At 40.2% G+C, this 17,479-nt stretch overlaps 1 protein-coding gene across 4 annotated transcripts in view; it reads right to left on the reverse strand.

Moving 5' to 3' along the window:
- Nucleotides 1-17,479, reverse strand: part of CTCF (CCCTC-binding factor) — a 47,682-nt gene that overhangs the window by 5,782 nt on the left and 24,421 nt on the right. For 3 of the 4 annotated variants that reach the window (XM_030298476.1, XM_030298477.1, XM_030298474.1), the window contains 8 exons: nt 13,655-14,444; nt 13,117-13,287; nt 9,445-9,578; nt 8,038-8,158; nt 7,199-7,348; nt 2,607-2,767; nt 1,899-2,081; nt 1,216-1,351 (listed from right to left, as the gene is read on the reverse strand). In XM_030298476.1, coding sequence (XP_030154336.1) covers nt 1,216-1,351; nt 1,899-2,081; nt 2,607-2,767; nt 7,199-7,348; nt 8,038-8,158; nt 9,445-9,578; nt 13,117-13,287; nt 13,655-14,435 — 1,837 coding nt within the window. In that variant the 5' untranslated portion in view covers nt 14,436-14,444. Of the gene's footprint in view, nt 1-1,215; nt 1,352-1,898; nt 2,082-2,606; nt 2,768-7,198; nt 7,349-8,037; nt 8,159-9,444; nt 9,579-13,116; nt 13,288-13,654; nt 14,445-17,226; nt 17,360-17,479 lie in introns of all 4 variants that reach the window. The other variant, XM_030298475.1, reaches the window with a different exon arrangement.

Genomic DNA, 17,479 nt, shown 5'->3' on the forward strand with positions numbered 1-17,479 from the left:
AAACCAAGTCAGATGATTAACTGAGCCACCCAGCTGCCCCCGCTCCCCATTACTTCTAACAAGCATGCAAAAGACAAAATGAAGAGCCTTAGAAACACATAAGGCGCCATCTATAATCTTTCCAGTCCGATGGTGCTTCTGGGGTAGTGTATTCCCCAAAACAAAACCCCTTTACATACATCTTTTACCATAAAAAACTTAAATCTTTAGTCACAAATGTGCTTTCTCAACTACTTGGCCAGTAGTCCAAGTATCCACATTGAAAAAGCCTACCACCATGAAAAAGTGTGTACAATCAAATGTGACTCCTATGTTACCGACACTCTTGTTCTCCCTCCCTCTTCATGACTCTAGCACCTCAAAACCATACCAGAGCACCTGGATTTCATGACTAGAAAGGCAAAAACACCCCAGAAAGCATCAACGGTAGGAAAATAGGCAAAGTGTTACATTTTAAAATTCAGAGATTAAGGTAGGAAGAGAAAGGCTGACCTTCATGGATCTGATCAACACATCTCAAGGCTAGGCTGACACAGGCAGTCAAACCAGAAGTTGGTCAAGATGCTTAAGCAACCTTCTTCACGTCCATTAGATTCATTGCTCAAATCTAGACCAGCTTCCTAAATGTAAAAGTTATGAACATAGAAAAGAAACTCTGCTGGCCTTAGAATATTACTAATCTGAGTAAACCGAGTCAAGATATTAATTTTGCTTTGGCTTTAACTGAACATGTAACATATAAGACATTATCAAGCAATGGAATACCAGGAGAAAAAAAAAATGGCCCAGAAACATACTAACCGCTGCTGTAAAAATATACACATTAGGGCGGCGCCTAGGTGGCTCAGTTGGTTAAGCGTCCGCTCTCGGTTTCAACTCAGGTCATGATCTCAAGTTTCATGGGATCAAGCCCTGCATCAGGCTCTGCGCTGACAGTGTGGAGTCTGTTTGGGATTTTTCTCTCTCCTCTCTCTGCCCCTCCCCAGCTCTCTTTCCCTCAAAAACAAACAAACAAAAAACAAAAACAAAAAAACAAAAACAAACAAAACAAAAAAAAACCCCACAAAAAACTATACACACATTAGGAAGACTAGAGGTTACAGAAATTAAGAGTGATTGGCCTATCTCTATATCCCAGCACATCCTACATAAGTGTATTGGCAGCTGAGCACCAAAATCTCTGTGTATAACTAAATCAAGAAACAAGGTACTCACCACTGTCAGAGGAGTCTTCTTTTTTAGAACGCATCTTTCTTTTTCTTCCACGTTTACTCTTCTTTGTTTCCCCTCCATTTTCCCCTTCTACGCCATCTGGACCAGCACAATTATCAGCATGTCTTGCCATGGTATTCTAACAAAAGAAATAAAACCTTCATTCATATTACTAAAAAAGTTGATATCAGAATTAGACGTTCTCTTATTTTAGCTTAATAAATAAAAATTTGGGGTAACCATATTAAGTCCAAATGTTCTAGTATGTGTTAATAAGCACATTCTGAACATATTCTCCTCATTCAGGGGAAATGGTCTCCCTCTGGAGGGGGGAGAGAGAGGGGGGAAAGGAAGGGAGCGAGAGGGAGACAAAGAAAAGTCCATCAGAAGAGGAGGCTGCATCCTCTGAACAGGGGCTCAGCAGCCTGCAGACAAGAGGAACATGGGAGATCAGACCAGCTCCCTGTCCTGTGCAGAATGGCTCTAAGGGAAGATCCAGGACAGATCTATTCACAGATACTGAGTTCCCCTTCAGCAGAAGGGTTCACACATGCACAGAGATCCTCGAGGTGGGGATGAGTGGCCCTTTCCAAATGATAAGGCATCTCTGTGCTTATAACCTCAGTGGAAACTCAAGAACATGGTATTAAGAACCACAACAAGGGAAATAAAGTTCTGACTCTTACCCGGCGTGTAAATGTTTTCCCACACTTAGAACAGACAAAGGCTGCAGGGACAAAGTTGGGGTCATGATAACGTTTGAAGTGCATGTCAAGGAGTTGCTTCTGGCGGAAGGTCTTGTCGCAGTGGCTGCAGGCATAAGGCTTCTCCCCGGTGTGGGTGCGCTTGTGCATGATCATGTGCCTCTCCTGAAAGAAGGTGGGGGGGGGGGGTAGGCCTCAGAGCCTGTCACAGGGCTGCTACACTAGCCACAACCTACATGCATGTGGTTGACAGGCCTTTCTCTCTGAAGGATCTAGGCTCAAAACTACCTGTCCAGGGGATAAAGTTGTCTCTACTAGGGTATAAAACTGCTTCCATCAATTCTAGTATAGATATGCTCCCCTCTCCTGGGCTGCTTGTCTTGATCTCCCCCAACCAATAGGCCCCAGGAACAGATTCTTCTCTTTTCTCAAGTCCTGGACTTAATTCCCTCAGTTCTGAGAAAGCAGCCAGTATTTGGCCTGAGGGGGAGGTAAGCTGTGACCGAATAAAACATCAGCTGGGGACTGAGATGATAAAATTGATGAGTGAAACCTGTGGTGACATTCCTCATACATCAGTCTGAAAATAACATCCTTAAAAACAGCCACCATACAAGGAATATAAAAACCCTCTGATAACACCTGACACTGACAGGGAATCAACTGCTTTCTAACTATGAAGGTCTCTACCTGTCTGCAAGCGTAATCACACTGATCACACTTAAAGCGCTTCTCGTTCTTGTGTGACTTCTGATGCTGGATGAGGGCATAGCGCTCATGAAACACAGCATCGCAGTATCGACATTTCTTGCCTTGCTCAATATAAGAATGCTGCTTTCGCAAGTGGACACCTGAAAACAAAACACAAAGCCCAGTCTAACTTGTGAAACCACAAACAACATTTTTTCTCCTTCTTTAAAATAATTACTCTGGCTGCTGTATTGAAAATGAATTAAAAGGAGAAGAGAGACAGGTGAGAGAAGATGGTGGCCTGGAAGGAGCAGGGAGAACTGATGAGAGACTCAGGAAGTGAAATCAATAGGATTTAGTGACCAAATACAGAGCAAGGAAGAAGGTAGGTGTCAGAGATGATCTCCAGGTTCCTGGCTTCGAAAATCAAGTAGGTGGTATAACCATTTGCTGAGACAAGGAACAGTGGAAAAGGGCTGAAGCCCTTTGTTTATTTTGGGGAAAGGGGGTTGGGGGGACTTTCAGACCTTCAGTTCTAGATATGTCAAATTTGAGATGCCAATGATATCCAAGTAAGGATAGGTATGGCAAGGGCTAGATAAGCCTAGCTCAAAGGAAAGATTTAGAGTATGAACTAGAGTTGTTAGGATTTGAGTCAGACCATGGGAGCTGATGAAATCACTAAGGCAAAAAGAATGAAAAAGAAGAGTTAGGGTCTTGCTTTAAGAAATCTATTAGGTAAAAAAAAAAAAAAATCTAATAGGTAAGGGGTGCCTGGGTGCCTCAGTTGGTTGAGCATCTGACTTTGGCTCAGGTCATGATCTCATGGTTCGTGGGTTCAAGCCCCACGTTGGGCTCTCTGCTGTCAGCACAGAGCCTCGTTTGGATCTTCTGTCTCCCTCTCTCTGCCCCTCCTCTGCTGGTTCTCTCTCTCAAAATAAATAAATAAACTTAAAAAAAAAAATCTAACAGGTAATGCTAGTGGGAGGAAAAGAGGTTAAAACAAGGGAAGGCTGAGAAGGAATAGAGAAGACAGATAACAAGCTATAGTGCCATTGAAGCCAAGGAAGAAAGTGTTTTAAGGAGGATGGCACAGTCCACTATGAAGAACACTCTTAAGAGATCAAGAGACATGGGAAGTAGAATGCTCCCTGCATTCAGCAATGCGGTGTTCTTACTGATCTTAGGAAGAGTCACTTTACACAATAGGGTATAAGTCAGATGGGACAGAAATTAAGAGCTGAGGAAGGGAATACTGTGAGGGACAGAATTCTTTATGAGGGCTGGCAGAAAAAGAGACAAGAGTCAAACCTAAACACCCAAGTAACATAAAAAAATAAAATAAATGAACCAAAGATGACTCCTAGAGATCTACTGTACAGCGTAATTTCCATAGTTAAATTTTTTTAAAGACTGTATTTTTAAGTAATCTCTACACCTAACGTGGGGCTCGAACTTAACAACCCTGAGATCAAGTTGCATACTCTACTGACTGAGCCAGCCAGGTGCCCTGAATTCCCAGTATATAATACTGCTATTACATATTAAACATTTTCTAAGAAGGAAAAAAAATTTTCTAAGAAGGTAGATCTTATTTAAGTGTTCTTATCACAAAAATTAAATAAAAAAAAGGAAGTTTCCGTGTACAAAAATTTCCAAATTTGGTTAAAAAAAATTTTTTTTAATGTTTATTTTTGAGACAGAGAGAGAGAGAGAGAGAGAGAGAGAGAGAGAGAGACACACACACACAGAGCGTGAGTGGGGGAGGGTCAGAGAGAGAGGGAAACACAGAATCTGAAACAGGCTCCAGGCTCTGTGAGCTGTCAGCACAGAGCCTGATGTGGGGCTTGAACCCACAAACCAGTGAGATCATGACCTGAGCCAAAGTCGGTCACTTAACCGACTGAGCGACCCAGTCACCCCCAAATTATGTTTTTTTTAAATTATTTTTTTAATGTTTGTTTATTTCTGAGACAGAGACAGAGCATGAGTGGGGGAGGGGCAGAGAGAGAGGGAGACACAGAATCAGAAGCAGGCTCCAGGCTCTGAGCTATCAGCACAGAGCCCGACTCGGGGCTCGAACTCACAAACTGTGAGATCATGACCTGAGCCGAAGTCGGTCACTCAACCAACTGAACCACCCAGGCGCCCCACCCCCAAATTATGTTCTAACAGGAAAAACTAGAGACTATAAAAAAAAAAGTCAAACCTAGCGGGGGAAAACCTGTTCTTTTCCTTATTCAATGTTTATTTATTTATTTTGAGTGAGAGAGGATGTGAGCAGGGGAGGGGGCAAAGGAGAGGGAGAGAGAATCCCAAGCGAGCTTCAAAGCGTGGGACTCAATCCCATGACCACTGAGATCATGACTTGAGCCAAAATCAAGAGTCAGTAACTTAACCAACTGAACCACCCAGGCACCCTAAGACTTTTTCTTTTCTTTTCTTTTAATCTTCAAAAAAAATTTTTTTTTAATTTACTTATTTTGAGAGAGGGAGAGAGCGAGAATCCCAAGCAGGCTCCAGTCAGTGCAGAGCCCAACACAGGGCTTGAACTCATAAACCGTGAGATCATGACCTGAGTCGAAACCAAGAGTTGGATACCCAACCGAATGAGCCACCCAGGCGCCCCCAATACTTTTTCTTTTTTTTTTTTAAGACAGGAGAAATGTAAGCGTGTTTAGAGTTGGGGGGAAAGACAGGAAAGAAAGTGTGAAGATGAGGGTAAGGAGGTGGTACAGGATGGTATAAAAGCTGCAAAGAAGACAAGACAGTAGGATCAAGACTAAGGCAAAAGGACAGGCCACCAACAAGAGGAGTGATGCCAACTCTCTTGCAGCAAATGAGGAACGAGAAGATGAATGCACATTTGCTTACAGATTTGATAACAGGAATTTGGGAGTTTTGATCCTTACTTTTTCAGGGCTTGAACCCATGAACTGTGAGATCCTGACCTGAGCCAAAATCAAGAGTCGGATGCTTAACTGACTGAGCCACCTAGGTGCCCTACAAAGTGATAAATTTTAATTATGGCATATTAGTGTGAAATCAGGCCTGCTTTGAAGAGGGAACACAAACTTTTTTGGGACTGGTTTTGGGAAATAACTATTATTTGACAGCTCCTAGGCAATTATGTAGGGCCTAAGGGGTATCATGCAAATATAAAACATCCAAGATATTTATTTATATCATAAAAGAGAATAATTTTAAAAAATTGAATAATCTAGGGGTGCCTGGGTAGCTCAGTCAGTGGAACGTCTGACTTTGGCTCAGATCATGATCTCACAGTTCCTGGGTTTGACCCCTACGTTGGGCTCTGTGCTGACAGCTCAGAGCCTGAAGCCTACTTCAGATTCTGTGTCTCCCTCTCTCTCTGCCCCTCCCCAACTCATGCTGTCTCTCTCTCTCAAAAATAAACATTAAAATGTTTTTTGAATAATCCAGACAGTGGCCTAGTAGCTCACACACATTGCCATGAGATATTATTAATTTAGATTTTGGTTTCTGTACCGTAAGAATAGAAAAACTCACTCATTTATCAGAGGACAGTGCCTCTTAAATCTTTCCAACAAAGTCCTCTTAACAGCAGAGTAGGACGAACACATGACACATGGGTCTTATGTGGAGCCCAAAGTCCTCTGCTTCAAACCTGTGGTTTCATCTTAAAAATGAATGTTAGATGTTAAAAAAATTAAAAATCTTACAACTTGAAAAAATGTGCGCTAGTCTGCATTTTGCTTAATATGGTCATGTTAATACAAAAATGATTTAAGACACCAGCTAAATTATAGAACTTTACATAAAATCTTTGAGTAAAACCAATGTTGCAGAAAGATAGGGCATGTTTATGCTATTGCTCAGTATGCTCCTGATATGACCCAAGTACTTCTATGTTCCTCAGTGGAACTAGAGGCTCTTAAGAGCACTCAAGAGCAGCTTGCCATTATAAGCTGTGTAGTGTAGCAGCTCTGGTCAAGATACCTGTTGGAGCATCAAATGTATCACCTATAATACTAAAATACATATGCCTTGGTAACTTCATATGGTTGTTGTGAAGATCAAATGAGTTAAAAAGTAAAACAAAGCTGGGGCACCTGGGTGGCTCAGTCAGTTAAGCGTCCGACTTTGGCTCAGGTCGTGATCTCACAGTTCCTGGGTTAGAGCCCTGTGTTAGGCTCTATGCTAACAGTTGAGAGCCTGGAGCCTGCCTTGGACTCTGTGTCTCCCTCTGTCTCTGCCCCTCCCCCACTCACACTTGGTCTCTCTCTCTCAAAAAGAAAAGTTAAAGTAAAAGATATTTTGTAAAGTATAGCATTTTACCTAAATATAAAAACATTTAGAAGAGTAATATTCAAGGAGCAATACATCTACCATCAGTGCAGAGCTCGATGCGGGGCTCGAACTCCCAAACCATGAGATCACAACCTGAGCCGAAGTCAGATGCTTAACTAACTGAGCCATGCAGGAGCCCCAGCAATGACTTTTATTAAGTGGCAGGCCATTCATATACACAAAGCTTATATGAATCAGAAAAGGAAGTTATTTATGATCTTCCTACTTTCACACATCCTCAAAAATATTTTTCATTTACTTACCCAAATCACTTTTTCGGGCTATGACAGTGTCACAGTGGGGACAGTGAAATTTGGCCACATTTTCTGTGTGCTTCTGTAAAATGTGCATCTTCATGGTACCACTTTGGGTAAACCGAGCATGACAAATATAACATTCATAAGGTTTTTCCCCTTAAAAGGAAATACAGAATGAACAAATTAGACGAAATGAATATTACCATTTAATTGGAGGGTAATTCAGGAGGCAGTAAAGCTAAGCTACAGAGAATCTCTGGGTACTACCCAGAGGGCTCAGGCCCACTGCATGGCTTGCGCCTGTCTTGAGAGATGGAAAAGTCCTAAACTGCTGCCGCCACCCCTGCTCTGCCAGCCCTACCAGAGTCATTCACATGAGAAAGAGAGCAGTTCCTATGACAAGGCTTGCCTTTGGGGGGCAGGAGATGGATGACAGGAGGACCTACAAGTTCTTTTCTTTTTCTTTCTTTACTTTCTAAATTATCTCTACACCCGATGTGGGGCTTGAACTCACAACCCCCGAGATCAAGAATCATGTGCTCTATCACCTGAGCCAGCCAGGCGCCCCTACAAGATTTTCTTTTTTAGAAAAAGATAGTACGGGGAAAACTGAATGAGCTAATTAGGGATTCGACCCAGACGACTTCTAATAGTGAAACTTTCCATTCTCCAATGTATATTCAGAGCAATGAATTCAGAAGATATTCCTGAAAAGCATCTGTTAATTCCATTACTTTCATGCTAGCTTCCATTCAGGTAAACAATAGGGGCATGAGGTGGTTCACAGGGTCCCATGGAATCCACTGAAAAGCAGCTCATTAACACAACAAGGGAAGATGTCCTACCTGAATGGGTTCTCATGTGCCTCTTCAGCTTGTATGTGTCCCTGCTGGCATAACTGCACAAGCTGCATTGGAATGGACGCTCTCCAGTATGAGAGCGAATGTGACGTTTTAATTTGCTGACCTGAAACATGAGAGCAATCAAACTTCTTACTTCTGTTAACATTGATTGTAATGTGAGTGCTGTGGGTTAGGCACAAAAGCTTAGCTTTTGGGCACTGAAGTTCACAATACTGAAAAAGTCTAAAATATAATATTTCTTCCTCATTACTTGTAACCTTTGTCTCTCAAATCCTTATCATAGTCCAAAGGAAGAGGGTAAACAAATGGATGGGGCACAGATGAGTCAAGATTGGTTATTATTTAACTATTTAAGCTGGGGGATAGATTCATGGGGGGTGTATTATCCTATTTTATCTATTTCTATATATGTTTCCACTTTTGAAATTTTCCTTAATAGTTTAAATAATCTATGCTTATTTACAGATAATTTCCTTCCAGATACAGAGGTATCAGATTTTTTTTGTCTTATATCTGGCCATCCAAATGGACTCTGTTTTAAGTTTTTCAGCTAATACTCTTGGATGTTCTATGTAAGCAAATATGTCTGCCACAAATACCATTTTTTGTTTTTCCATTTAGAATTCATTTCTTATTTAGCTAGGATTTCCAATACAATTTTGATACAGTAATGGTAAGAAGAAATGTCTTGTTCCAAATTTTAATGGGAATACTCCCAATGTTTCAGAGTTAACTAGGATGGATTGACTATAGGTTTCTGGTATACACTCCTTATAGTAAAGCCATTTTCTTCTACTCTTAACTTGCTAGGACTTTAAATGGTAATAAATAATGAATTTTAGTTTTTCAGCCATCTATAGAAATGATCATATGGTTTTCTTTAACCTCTCAATATAGCACAATCCAGTAATTTCTTCATGTTCAACTATCCTGGCATTTTAGATATAGTCTATCTCATAATCACTTATTTTTATAATATATTACTAAATTTCGTTAATAATTTTACTTAATAATTTAATTTTTCTGTGAGAAAAAGATACCCTTTTGTTTTTGGTAGCATTCTTACTCAGTTTTGGTAACAGTATAACCTCAAATAGTAAAGGAGATAAAATTTTCTATTTTTAAATACTCTAGGTACAGTTATTTATTTCTTTGATGTTTGATAGAACGTATCTGTAATAACATGTGGAACTAGTGCTTTTTTTAAAAAATGGGTAAATCTTTCACACTCATGACAGTTTTTTTGTTTTTGGTGCCGGGGAAAGGGAGTGGGAGTGTTAATAATCTGGTAAGATTTTCTATCTCATCTTAAGTCAGTTTGGTTAGTTTTTATCCTTATACTAGAATCATGGTCTTAAGACAGGAACCAACAAGGAGCTGAACACTTACTTCTACACTGGCGTAATCGCACATGGAACACTTAAATGGCTTCTCATGGGTGTGTTTATAACGACGATGCCGCACCAATTCTCCACTAGTCACAAAGGCCATGTCACAGTCTGGGCACTTGTGAGGACGAGTACCTAGGGAAAGTAATTTATAAAAGGAAGACAAGATCAAGGGCACAATTAATGACAGTTCAACATGTGACACAAAACTGCATGATGTTGAACTCTGGTCATCTCAACAATCTTGTACCAGCCTGAGAGTAGCTCCAAAAGCTATGGGAGGGCCTGGTCGACTTTCTAACAGTAACCCCAGAATACTGGAAACATGTGCCAAACATTTAGTTTCTCTTAATTACCCATGTGAGTGATGCTTTTGAATACAAAATCTTTTTTATCCCTAGTTTATAAATTCTGATCACTATGGATCAAAAGTTAATAAAAACACCAGTCTGCTTCAACTCTTGGTGTAAAAAAAAAAAAAAAAAAAAAAAATACAGAACATCTTTTAAACTTCAATGCTGTGGGGAGCCAGGGTGGCTCGGTCAGTTGAGTGTCTGACTTTGGCTCAGGTCATGATCTCACGGTTAGTGAGTTTGAGCCCCGCGTCATGCTCTGTGCTGACAGCTTGGATTCTGTGTCTCCATCTCTCTCTGTCCCACCCCCTCTTGTGCTCGGTCCCTCAAAAATAAACATTAGAAAATTAAATAAATAAACTTCAATGTTCTGTCAAGTACAGGCCACAGAATTAATAGTTACTTGACCCAAGCAAGATTCCTTTGCACATCCAATCTTACTATATTGTGACTATACACAGGGCCAAAGGGCTATGCATATTGATACTTTTTTCTTAAAAAACAAAAAACCTCACATATGTAATAGCTTGTTTTCTATATAAATTTGTTTTGACAAGTCTAGAAATTTATCAAAGGCTTTAAAAAGTAGTATTGCCTTTTATGTGATTTAAATAGATCATTTATTTATTTTTTAGAAGGCTCTATGCCCAACATGGGGCTTGAACTCACAACCCAAGACCAAGAGTAACATGCTCTACTGACTGAGCCAGCCTGACACCCCTGAACAGATCACTTTCCAACATCCAATGTCTAATACTATGTGATCTGAATGTCAATTCGTAGAATATTTAAACATTTTTACAAACTAATAAATACATCTTTTTCTTTTTTCCTTTTACTGAAGGAAACTTACACTTCTTAATTTTTTAATGTTTATTTTTGAGAGAGAGAGAGAGAGAGAGAGAGAGAGAGAGAGAGAGAGAGAGAGAGAGAAGGCATGTGTGCACATGAGCCGGGGGGGGGGGGTGGGGTGGGGGGTGGGGAAGAATCCCAAGCAGGCTCCATGCTGTCAGCACAGAGCCTGACGTGGGACTTGACCTCATGAACTGTGAGATCATGATCTGAGCTGAAGTCAAGTTAGATGCTTAACTGACTGAGCCACCGAGGTGCCCCTTACTTTTTTTTTTTTAAGGAAGACTCTTACTGTTTTTAATATGTTCTCACATAGTAGACCCATAACATAACTGATTGATTACTTTAATGGATCTTTTCTAGTCACTTTATATTCTAAATATAGCATTGGAAATATGCCCAGGTAATAATGACAATAAAGAGATAAGCTGACAGCAGAAAACAGTGCTGTTTTCATAAACCACTACTCAAAAACTAGGAACCATTTGTAATTATGCACTGCAGGTAAGGGGTGACAACAAGGTAACCCCAAACACCAAAACCAAAGGAAAACTTCCCCTGAGAGTGGTATTAAGAAGAATTACAATGCAAAGAATAGGACTACCCACCTGCAGAAATGATTCTGAGATTGAGAGAACCCACAAGAGGAAGTGTGATTAAAGTATGACAGTAATGAAAAATTCCAAGAAATTCCAATGAATGTTCACGTGCTCAGTTTGCTTCCTTAGTACCACTAAGGATGTAGGAGTGAAGGATACAGTTCTCTCTATGAAAAATATAGTCTGGCAGCACAGATAGGTAAGTAAAACAACAATTAATGAGAGAAGGAAAGCAGGATCCATTTCTCTTAGGACAAAGTGAACTGAAAACCAAGAATTTCTAATGTTTACCTAGTACTATTTAGGGGACAGAAAGAGGCCTGCTACTGGTAGACACAGCATGGCAATTAGGGAAGAAGTAGACACTGCTGTGCAACAGAGATTTTCATTGAGTTGCACCACCTGGCTGCTTATGTCCCTATGCTCAGGGTCCATGCTCACCAAGTCACCTGTCAATTGCTACATCATCTCAATATAGGTAAGAGTGTCCCCTAGAAAGCAATACAACTGCATCCAGAAAATGAAAAGGTGTATTCCTCACTGTAAACTGATTTTCTGATATGCATCTGACCGCTGAGGATTTGATTAGTATGAATTAGTGCTGCTAAATTAGCTCTGAGCTCCAGACAGACCACACTCTTATTTTCAAAGCTGAGGACTAGACCATGACACACACAGTCTACATCAAGCATTCCCATTTTAGGAACCTATTATGAGGCCATATACTTTTATCTAGTCATATGCGCTTTCGTAGTGTCTTCAAACTACTAAATACATCATATCATCAAGTGTCTGAGTAGAAAGCAGGGACAGTGAAAAGTGACCAGGTCATATTAGCAAAACATATACTAATGCACAGTATACTGCTTACAGGGCAAACTCAACTTGATCATGCTCAACAAACAACCAGTACATCAATCAAAAACAAGAGCCATATTAGGTGGAGAATCTGGAGAGGAAATCTACTCTGCATGAAGAACCGTGTGAGAGAAGTTTCTATTAGCACTTGCAGCCAAATGCCAAAACGGAAAGAGCAAAAAGCCCAGAAAAGACACTAAAGAGAGCTCCAGCACACTGTTCCTCCAACTTTAATGATTCCTGGAACCTAACCATAGCCAACACAAAGCTAATATTAGAATATTAAAGTATATATGGAGCACAAATGAAGAAATGTTTGGATTGCTAGAATAATGCCTTTAACTTTCCATTCTGCAATTCTGAATTACTTACCTTTGTTGGCGAAACAACCAGAAACCATGGTTTTTACCAAGGTAGGATTTTGTTGCTATTTCTAATGTTTGTCCTTATAGTGCCTGGCAATTGTTGCCTGGGAATTTTCAGGGTCATTCTTTGTCACTGATGTTAAAACCTTAGCAATGCAATGGTGAGGTTCTTCAGGAAATTCTACAGATTAACTACCATTGATCAGCTTTTCTGGATCACTATCCTTATATAATTTGGATTATTTTCCACTAAATTTTCTTTACATTTGCCTATAAATTCATCTGCTTATAATAAATCAGGATTACAAAACAGCATAAGAAATGGGGCGCCTGCGTGGCTCAGTCGGTTGAGTGTCCAACTTCGGCTCAGGTCATCATCTCATGGCTCATGAGTTCAAGCCCTGCGTTGGGCTCTCCGCTGACAGCTCAGAGCCTAGAGCCTGCTTTGAATTGTGTCTCCCTCCCTCTCTGCTCCTCTCCCACTCATGCTCTCTCTCAAAAATAAACATTTAAAACAAACAAACCAGCATAAGAAAGAACAAAAGTTGTTCTTCTTTAACTTCCCACTGGAACCAGTTTGGATGATACTTAAAACCCAAATTTTAAACTTTGCTATGCTGTAGCCCCCAACATTCATATCCAGCACCTGTGTGTGTGTTAAGGTGATTCCTCAGGAGGGTGACTGTTCTGAATGCCCTGCCACAGAGATGGCACTTGTGTGGTCTCTCATCAGTGTGACTTTTCATGTGACGATCCAAATTTGAACGCCGCGGACATGTGTAACTGCAAAGCTCACACTGGAATGTCTTCTTTACACCTATATGCAAAATAAAACACTTACTTGTTCCAGGGTTTCAAAGTGTTAAGTTTAACCCTAATGTTAAATTTCTACAAATAAATTTCATTAGCTTTTTTAAACTAAATCCAATTTAAGTCATATTAAATCAGAATTATTTCATGCCACTAATAGATTTACTCCTTTGTCTTCTTCAGGACTTAAAAAGTACTCAATTTGGAAAAACCTCTTTTAGACTGGCTAAAAAGATTGGTACCCACCTCATGATCTTAAAAAAAAAAAAAAAAAAAAAAAATCCATTTACTTTAAAATAATTTGCGTACATGGCGTTATATATGCTTTATCCCAAAATGACTTTATGAGAGTTTAATGGATAAACTAATTTTACCTTTCTTTTTAATTTTTGTTGGTTTTGGAGGCTTCATGTTACCAACCACTTTCTCTGCATTAACCTCCGATAGCAGACCCTCCTGCTGCTCTTCCTCAAAATCGTAGACAGACACATCCACATCTTTGCCCTCCTCTGTATAACGCAGTTTGCTCTTTTTGGTTTTCTTTGTTTTTTTGGCTGGCGGCTGATAATCTGGGTCTTTTTGCCAACTAGGATCTTCTTGAGGTGGAAGTTCCCCTTGCTCTAGCGTCTCCACCTCTCCATTGGCCCCTACTTTCACCACTTGAAACCCTTCAGGCAAAGGTAAGGTGTGACATATCATGGGTTCGCTTTCTGCAAGACCCTCTTTAGACACTTCATTCTCATAAGCCCCCTGAAGTTCTTCTACTGAAGTGGTAGCAACAGGTACAGTCACAGGAACAGGTACTTGGACAAGCTGAAGCTCTCCTATGTTTATGGGCTGTTCCTCCATATTTACAACCTGTAAGGTTATGATCTGGGTATCGTCCACAGCAGCCTCTGCTTCTGGAGCAACTGTACCCTCCATTACTTCAGTCTTCATCTGAAGAAGGGTAGGATCCAGCTGTTCCATCATTACCATCTGCACACTGTTATTGACATCCTGGACCACCTCACCCCCATCAGTCTGGTTCTGGGGTAGGTGGCAAGTATCTTCTTCCTGGCCACCTTCCCGGCGTCGCTGGTAAGTCTTTCTTTCCTTTCCTTTAATGAAAGTTTCAGACTCTTCCACAATGGCTTCAACCGCCTCACCTTCCATTTCCCCTTCCTTTAGTAAGGGAGAACACAGGTTGTTACTTATTTATTTCACAGATTGTCATTTAAAGTAAAATCTGTCCAAATGAAAATAAATACATTTTAAAACAAAATGATCCTTGGCAAGTGAATTAGGAAATCAACAGTTGTTAATACGACAAAAAGACAAAACAGATATTATGTGCCTCCTGATGGAAGAACAACCTATATATGAAGCAGTCTTGTTAATAAACAAAACAAAAAAATCCAAAACTAATCAAGCCTCTAGATCCAACCACCAATTAACAGGAAATTGGTGACAGAGTATGTTAAATTACACTACAGGGATGAATCAGTGAAATCCAGACTGAAGGAAACTGAAGGATTAACCACCCAGTTTCTTCTGCAAATAAATCACCAACACAAAAAATGGGAAGGACAGAGGAAGAATCTACACCTCAGTGGTTCTGGACTTAGGGTGACTTTGCCCTCAGGGGACATCTGGCAAGGCCTGGTGACATTTCTGGTTGTCACTACTGGGTGGGTATGCTACAAGCATCTAGGGGTAGAGGCCAGAGGTGCTACTAAATGTTCTGTTATGTGCAGGTTCAGTCCTCTACAATGAAGAATTATTGGTTCACAAACATCAATAGTGCTGAGGTTGAGAAACCCTGATAGACGTTAAGAGATTTAAGAAAACACAGCAATCCAAAAACAAACAAACAAAAAGAAAAAACAAAAACAAAAACAAAACAAAAACCCAACAGTCAATCACAACATATGGATCTTCTCTGGATCCTGATTCCTGATTCCAACCAACAAATGATTTAAAAAAATATGACAGGAGACAATTAGATTTAACTCTGGGTATTTTTTTTTCCAACTCTGGGTATTTGATGATACTAAAGAATTATTAACTAGTTTGCATCTTATACATTTCCTGTATCTATTAATAAAAACACTGGCAGAGGGCCTTGCTATTTTTAGCTAAATTCTACCTTAGAAAATATTCCACATCATAGTGTTTTCTCACTGTTTTTTTGGAGCCAGAATCAGACCTTGGATCCACACTCCTATGGTCCTGACTGTCCACACAACACTACCTCCTGTGTCATACCATCAACTTGACATTCATTGTACCTCTCTCCTCTGTAAGACCACAAATTCCTTGAGGACAGGGACCATGTATAACAAGTAGTTTTTACTCTTTAGCACTATGCCTAGGTTGGTAAGTACTCAACTGTTAACTGAACATTAAAAAAAAAAAAAAAAAAAAAAGGTGGGGGTAGCCTGGGTGGCTCAGTCGGGGTAAGCGTCCGACTTCAGCTCAGGTCATGATCTTATGGTCCCTGAGTTCAAGCCCCATGTTGGGCTCTTTGCTGGCAGCTCAGAGCCTGGAGCCTGTTTTGGATTATGTGTCTCCCTCTCTCTCTGCCCCTCCCCTGCTTATGCTCTGTCTCTCAAAAAATGAATAAACGTTAAAAAAAATTTTTTTTAATGGGAAAAAAAAATCAGCTAATTCATAGTTTCTGGCTCTTAAGTCTTGTGAATACTCAAAGTACCCAGATACCTAAGAGTAAAATGGGTCTGAACAATCATCCAATTCATAACAATAATCCAACTTAACAAAACCCACATATATAAGCTTAATTCAAAATTAAAGTGTTTTGTATTCTTGCCCTAGTCTCACAAAAAGCTTTTGCTACTTCTATTACAGACACATTTTTCCAATTCTCTGTCTGGGTACCTTAACACTGTACCCATGCTGGCAGTCAGGACCACCTGTAAGGCAATACAAACACTACAGGAGAATGGGTAAGGCTTGGTCCTGCATTCAAGGAGTTACTACCTATTTTTATTTATTTTTTAAAGTTTACCTATTTAAGTAATGTCTACAACCCAATGTGGGGCTCGAATTCACAAATGTGGAGATTAACAGTCACATGTCCTTCCACCTGAGCCAGCCATGCCAGGCACCTCTTCAGGTTCTCCTGTACTCCACACAATCAGAATTTGCAACTTAATAGATCTCCAAGTGGTTTCATACCCTGAAGTTTGAGAAGCACTATTTATACCATCGCTATTCACAGATATTTTAAGAGAGAATTTTCAGGTCAATAATGTCCCAAAACTAGTACCCCAACAAGGATGGGATAATTCTAAATGCTGGCATTAGGGAACAGAGAAAAGGCCCATCTACCTTGGCACCATTCTTGGGAAAAATACCAAAGTACAAAGAACAAAAAATTCATAAGCCATAAATGCTAATGCTGACCCTGTCAGAGGTTCATCACATAACTCCAGGCTATTTAGATATCTTTAATGGTAAAACTAGTGGAAGGAAAACATTTAATGTCTAAGTTCTGTTGGGTTGTGAAGCACACAATCTGAAGAACACAGAAAAATCCATCCCCTCTCTGCCTTGAATTTGAGAACTTTTAAATATAAATAACTTGTAAAAAACTTGCTTGTAAATAACCAAGTCTAACCTAAAAGAAATCACTGGAATTATAAACCAAGTAGAAGAAGAAGTGGTAGAAAGGAGTACAAATTGAAACCAATTGTGTTGCCAGGGAGCTGAGCTGACAAGAGTATTCTCTCACTGTGAAAAAAACACATGGCATAAGGTTCCTGAACATGGGCCTCTACTCAGGGTACTAAAGCAGCAGCTTGTTTTTACAGAGAAAAATCAGGCACAAAGTAGCAAGGTATTAGCCTCTCCCAAATACTGCTTAGAAAACTCAATGCATCCCCTCAAGCACTTTATCTAATATTCTCCACGAGAAGGGAGTCTCTCCTTTGAATCAATAACTAACCTAATAGGCTGGACCAGGTCTCTCTTCCCACTCCGTAAGGACTGTGCTCTTCTAGCTGTTGTCACCCCTTTGGCAGTTCTGATCCATTTCTTCTCTTCCTCCAGGGACTTGGCTCTGCTTCTACTCAGTTTCTCTTAGCCACACAACACACAGAGAACAAACTTACACTTACCCAACTCCCCAATTTTCTGCCTCTTTGCTTGAGTCAGCCATGCTTTCTAGGTTTTATCAAACCTTTCTGAGGACACCACCA

The sequence above is a fragment of the Lynx canadensis genome, chromosome E2 (assembly GCF_007474595.2).
Source record: "Lynx canadensis isolate LIC74 chromosome E2, mLynCan4.pri.v2, whole genome shotgun sequence".
In the NCBI taxonomy this organism is placed as follows: domain Eukaryota; kingdom Metazoa; phylum Chordata; class Mammalia; order Carnivora; family Felidae; genus Lynx; species Lynx canadensis.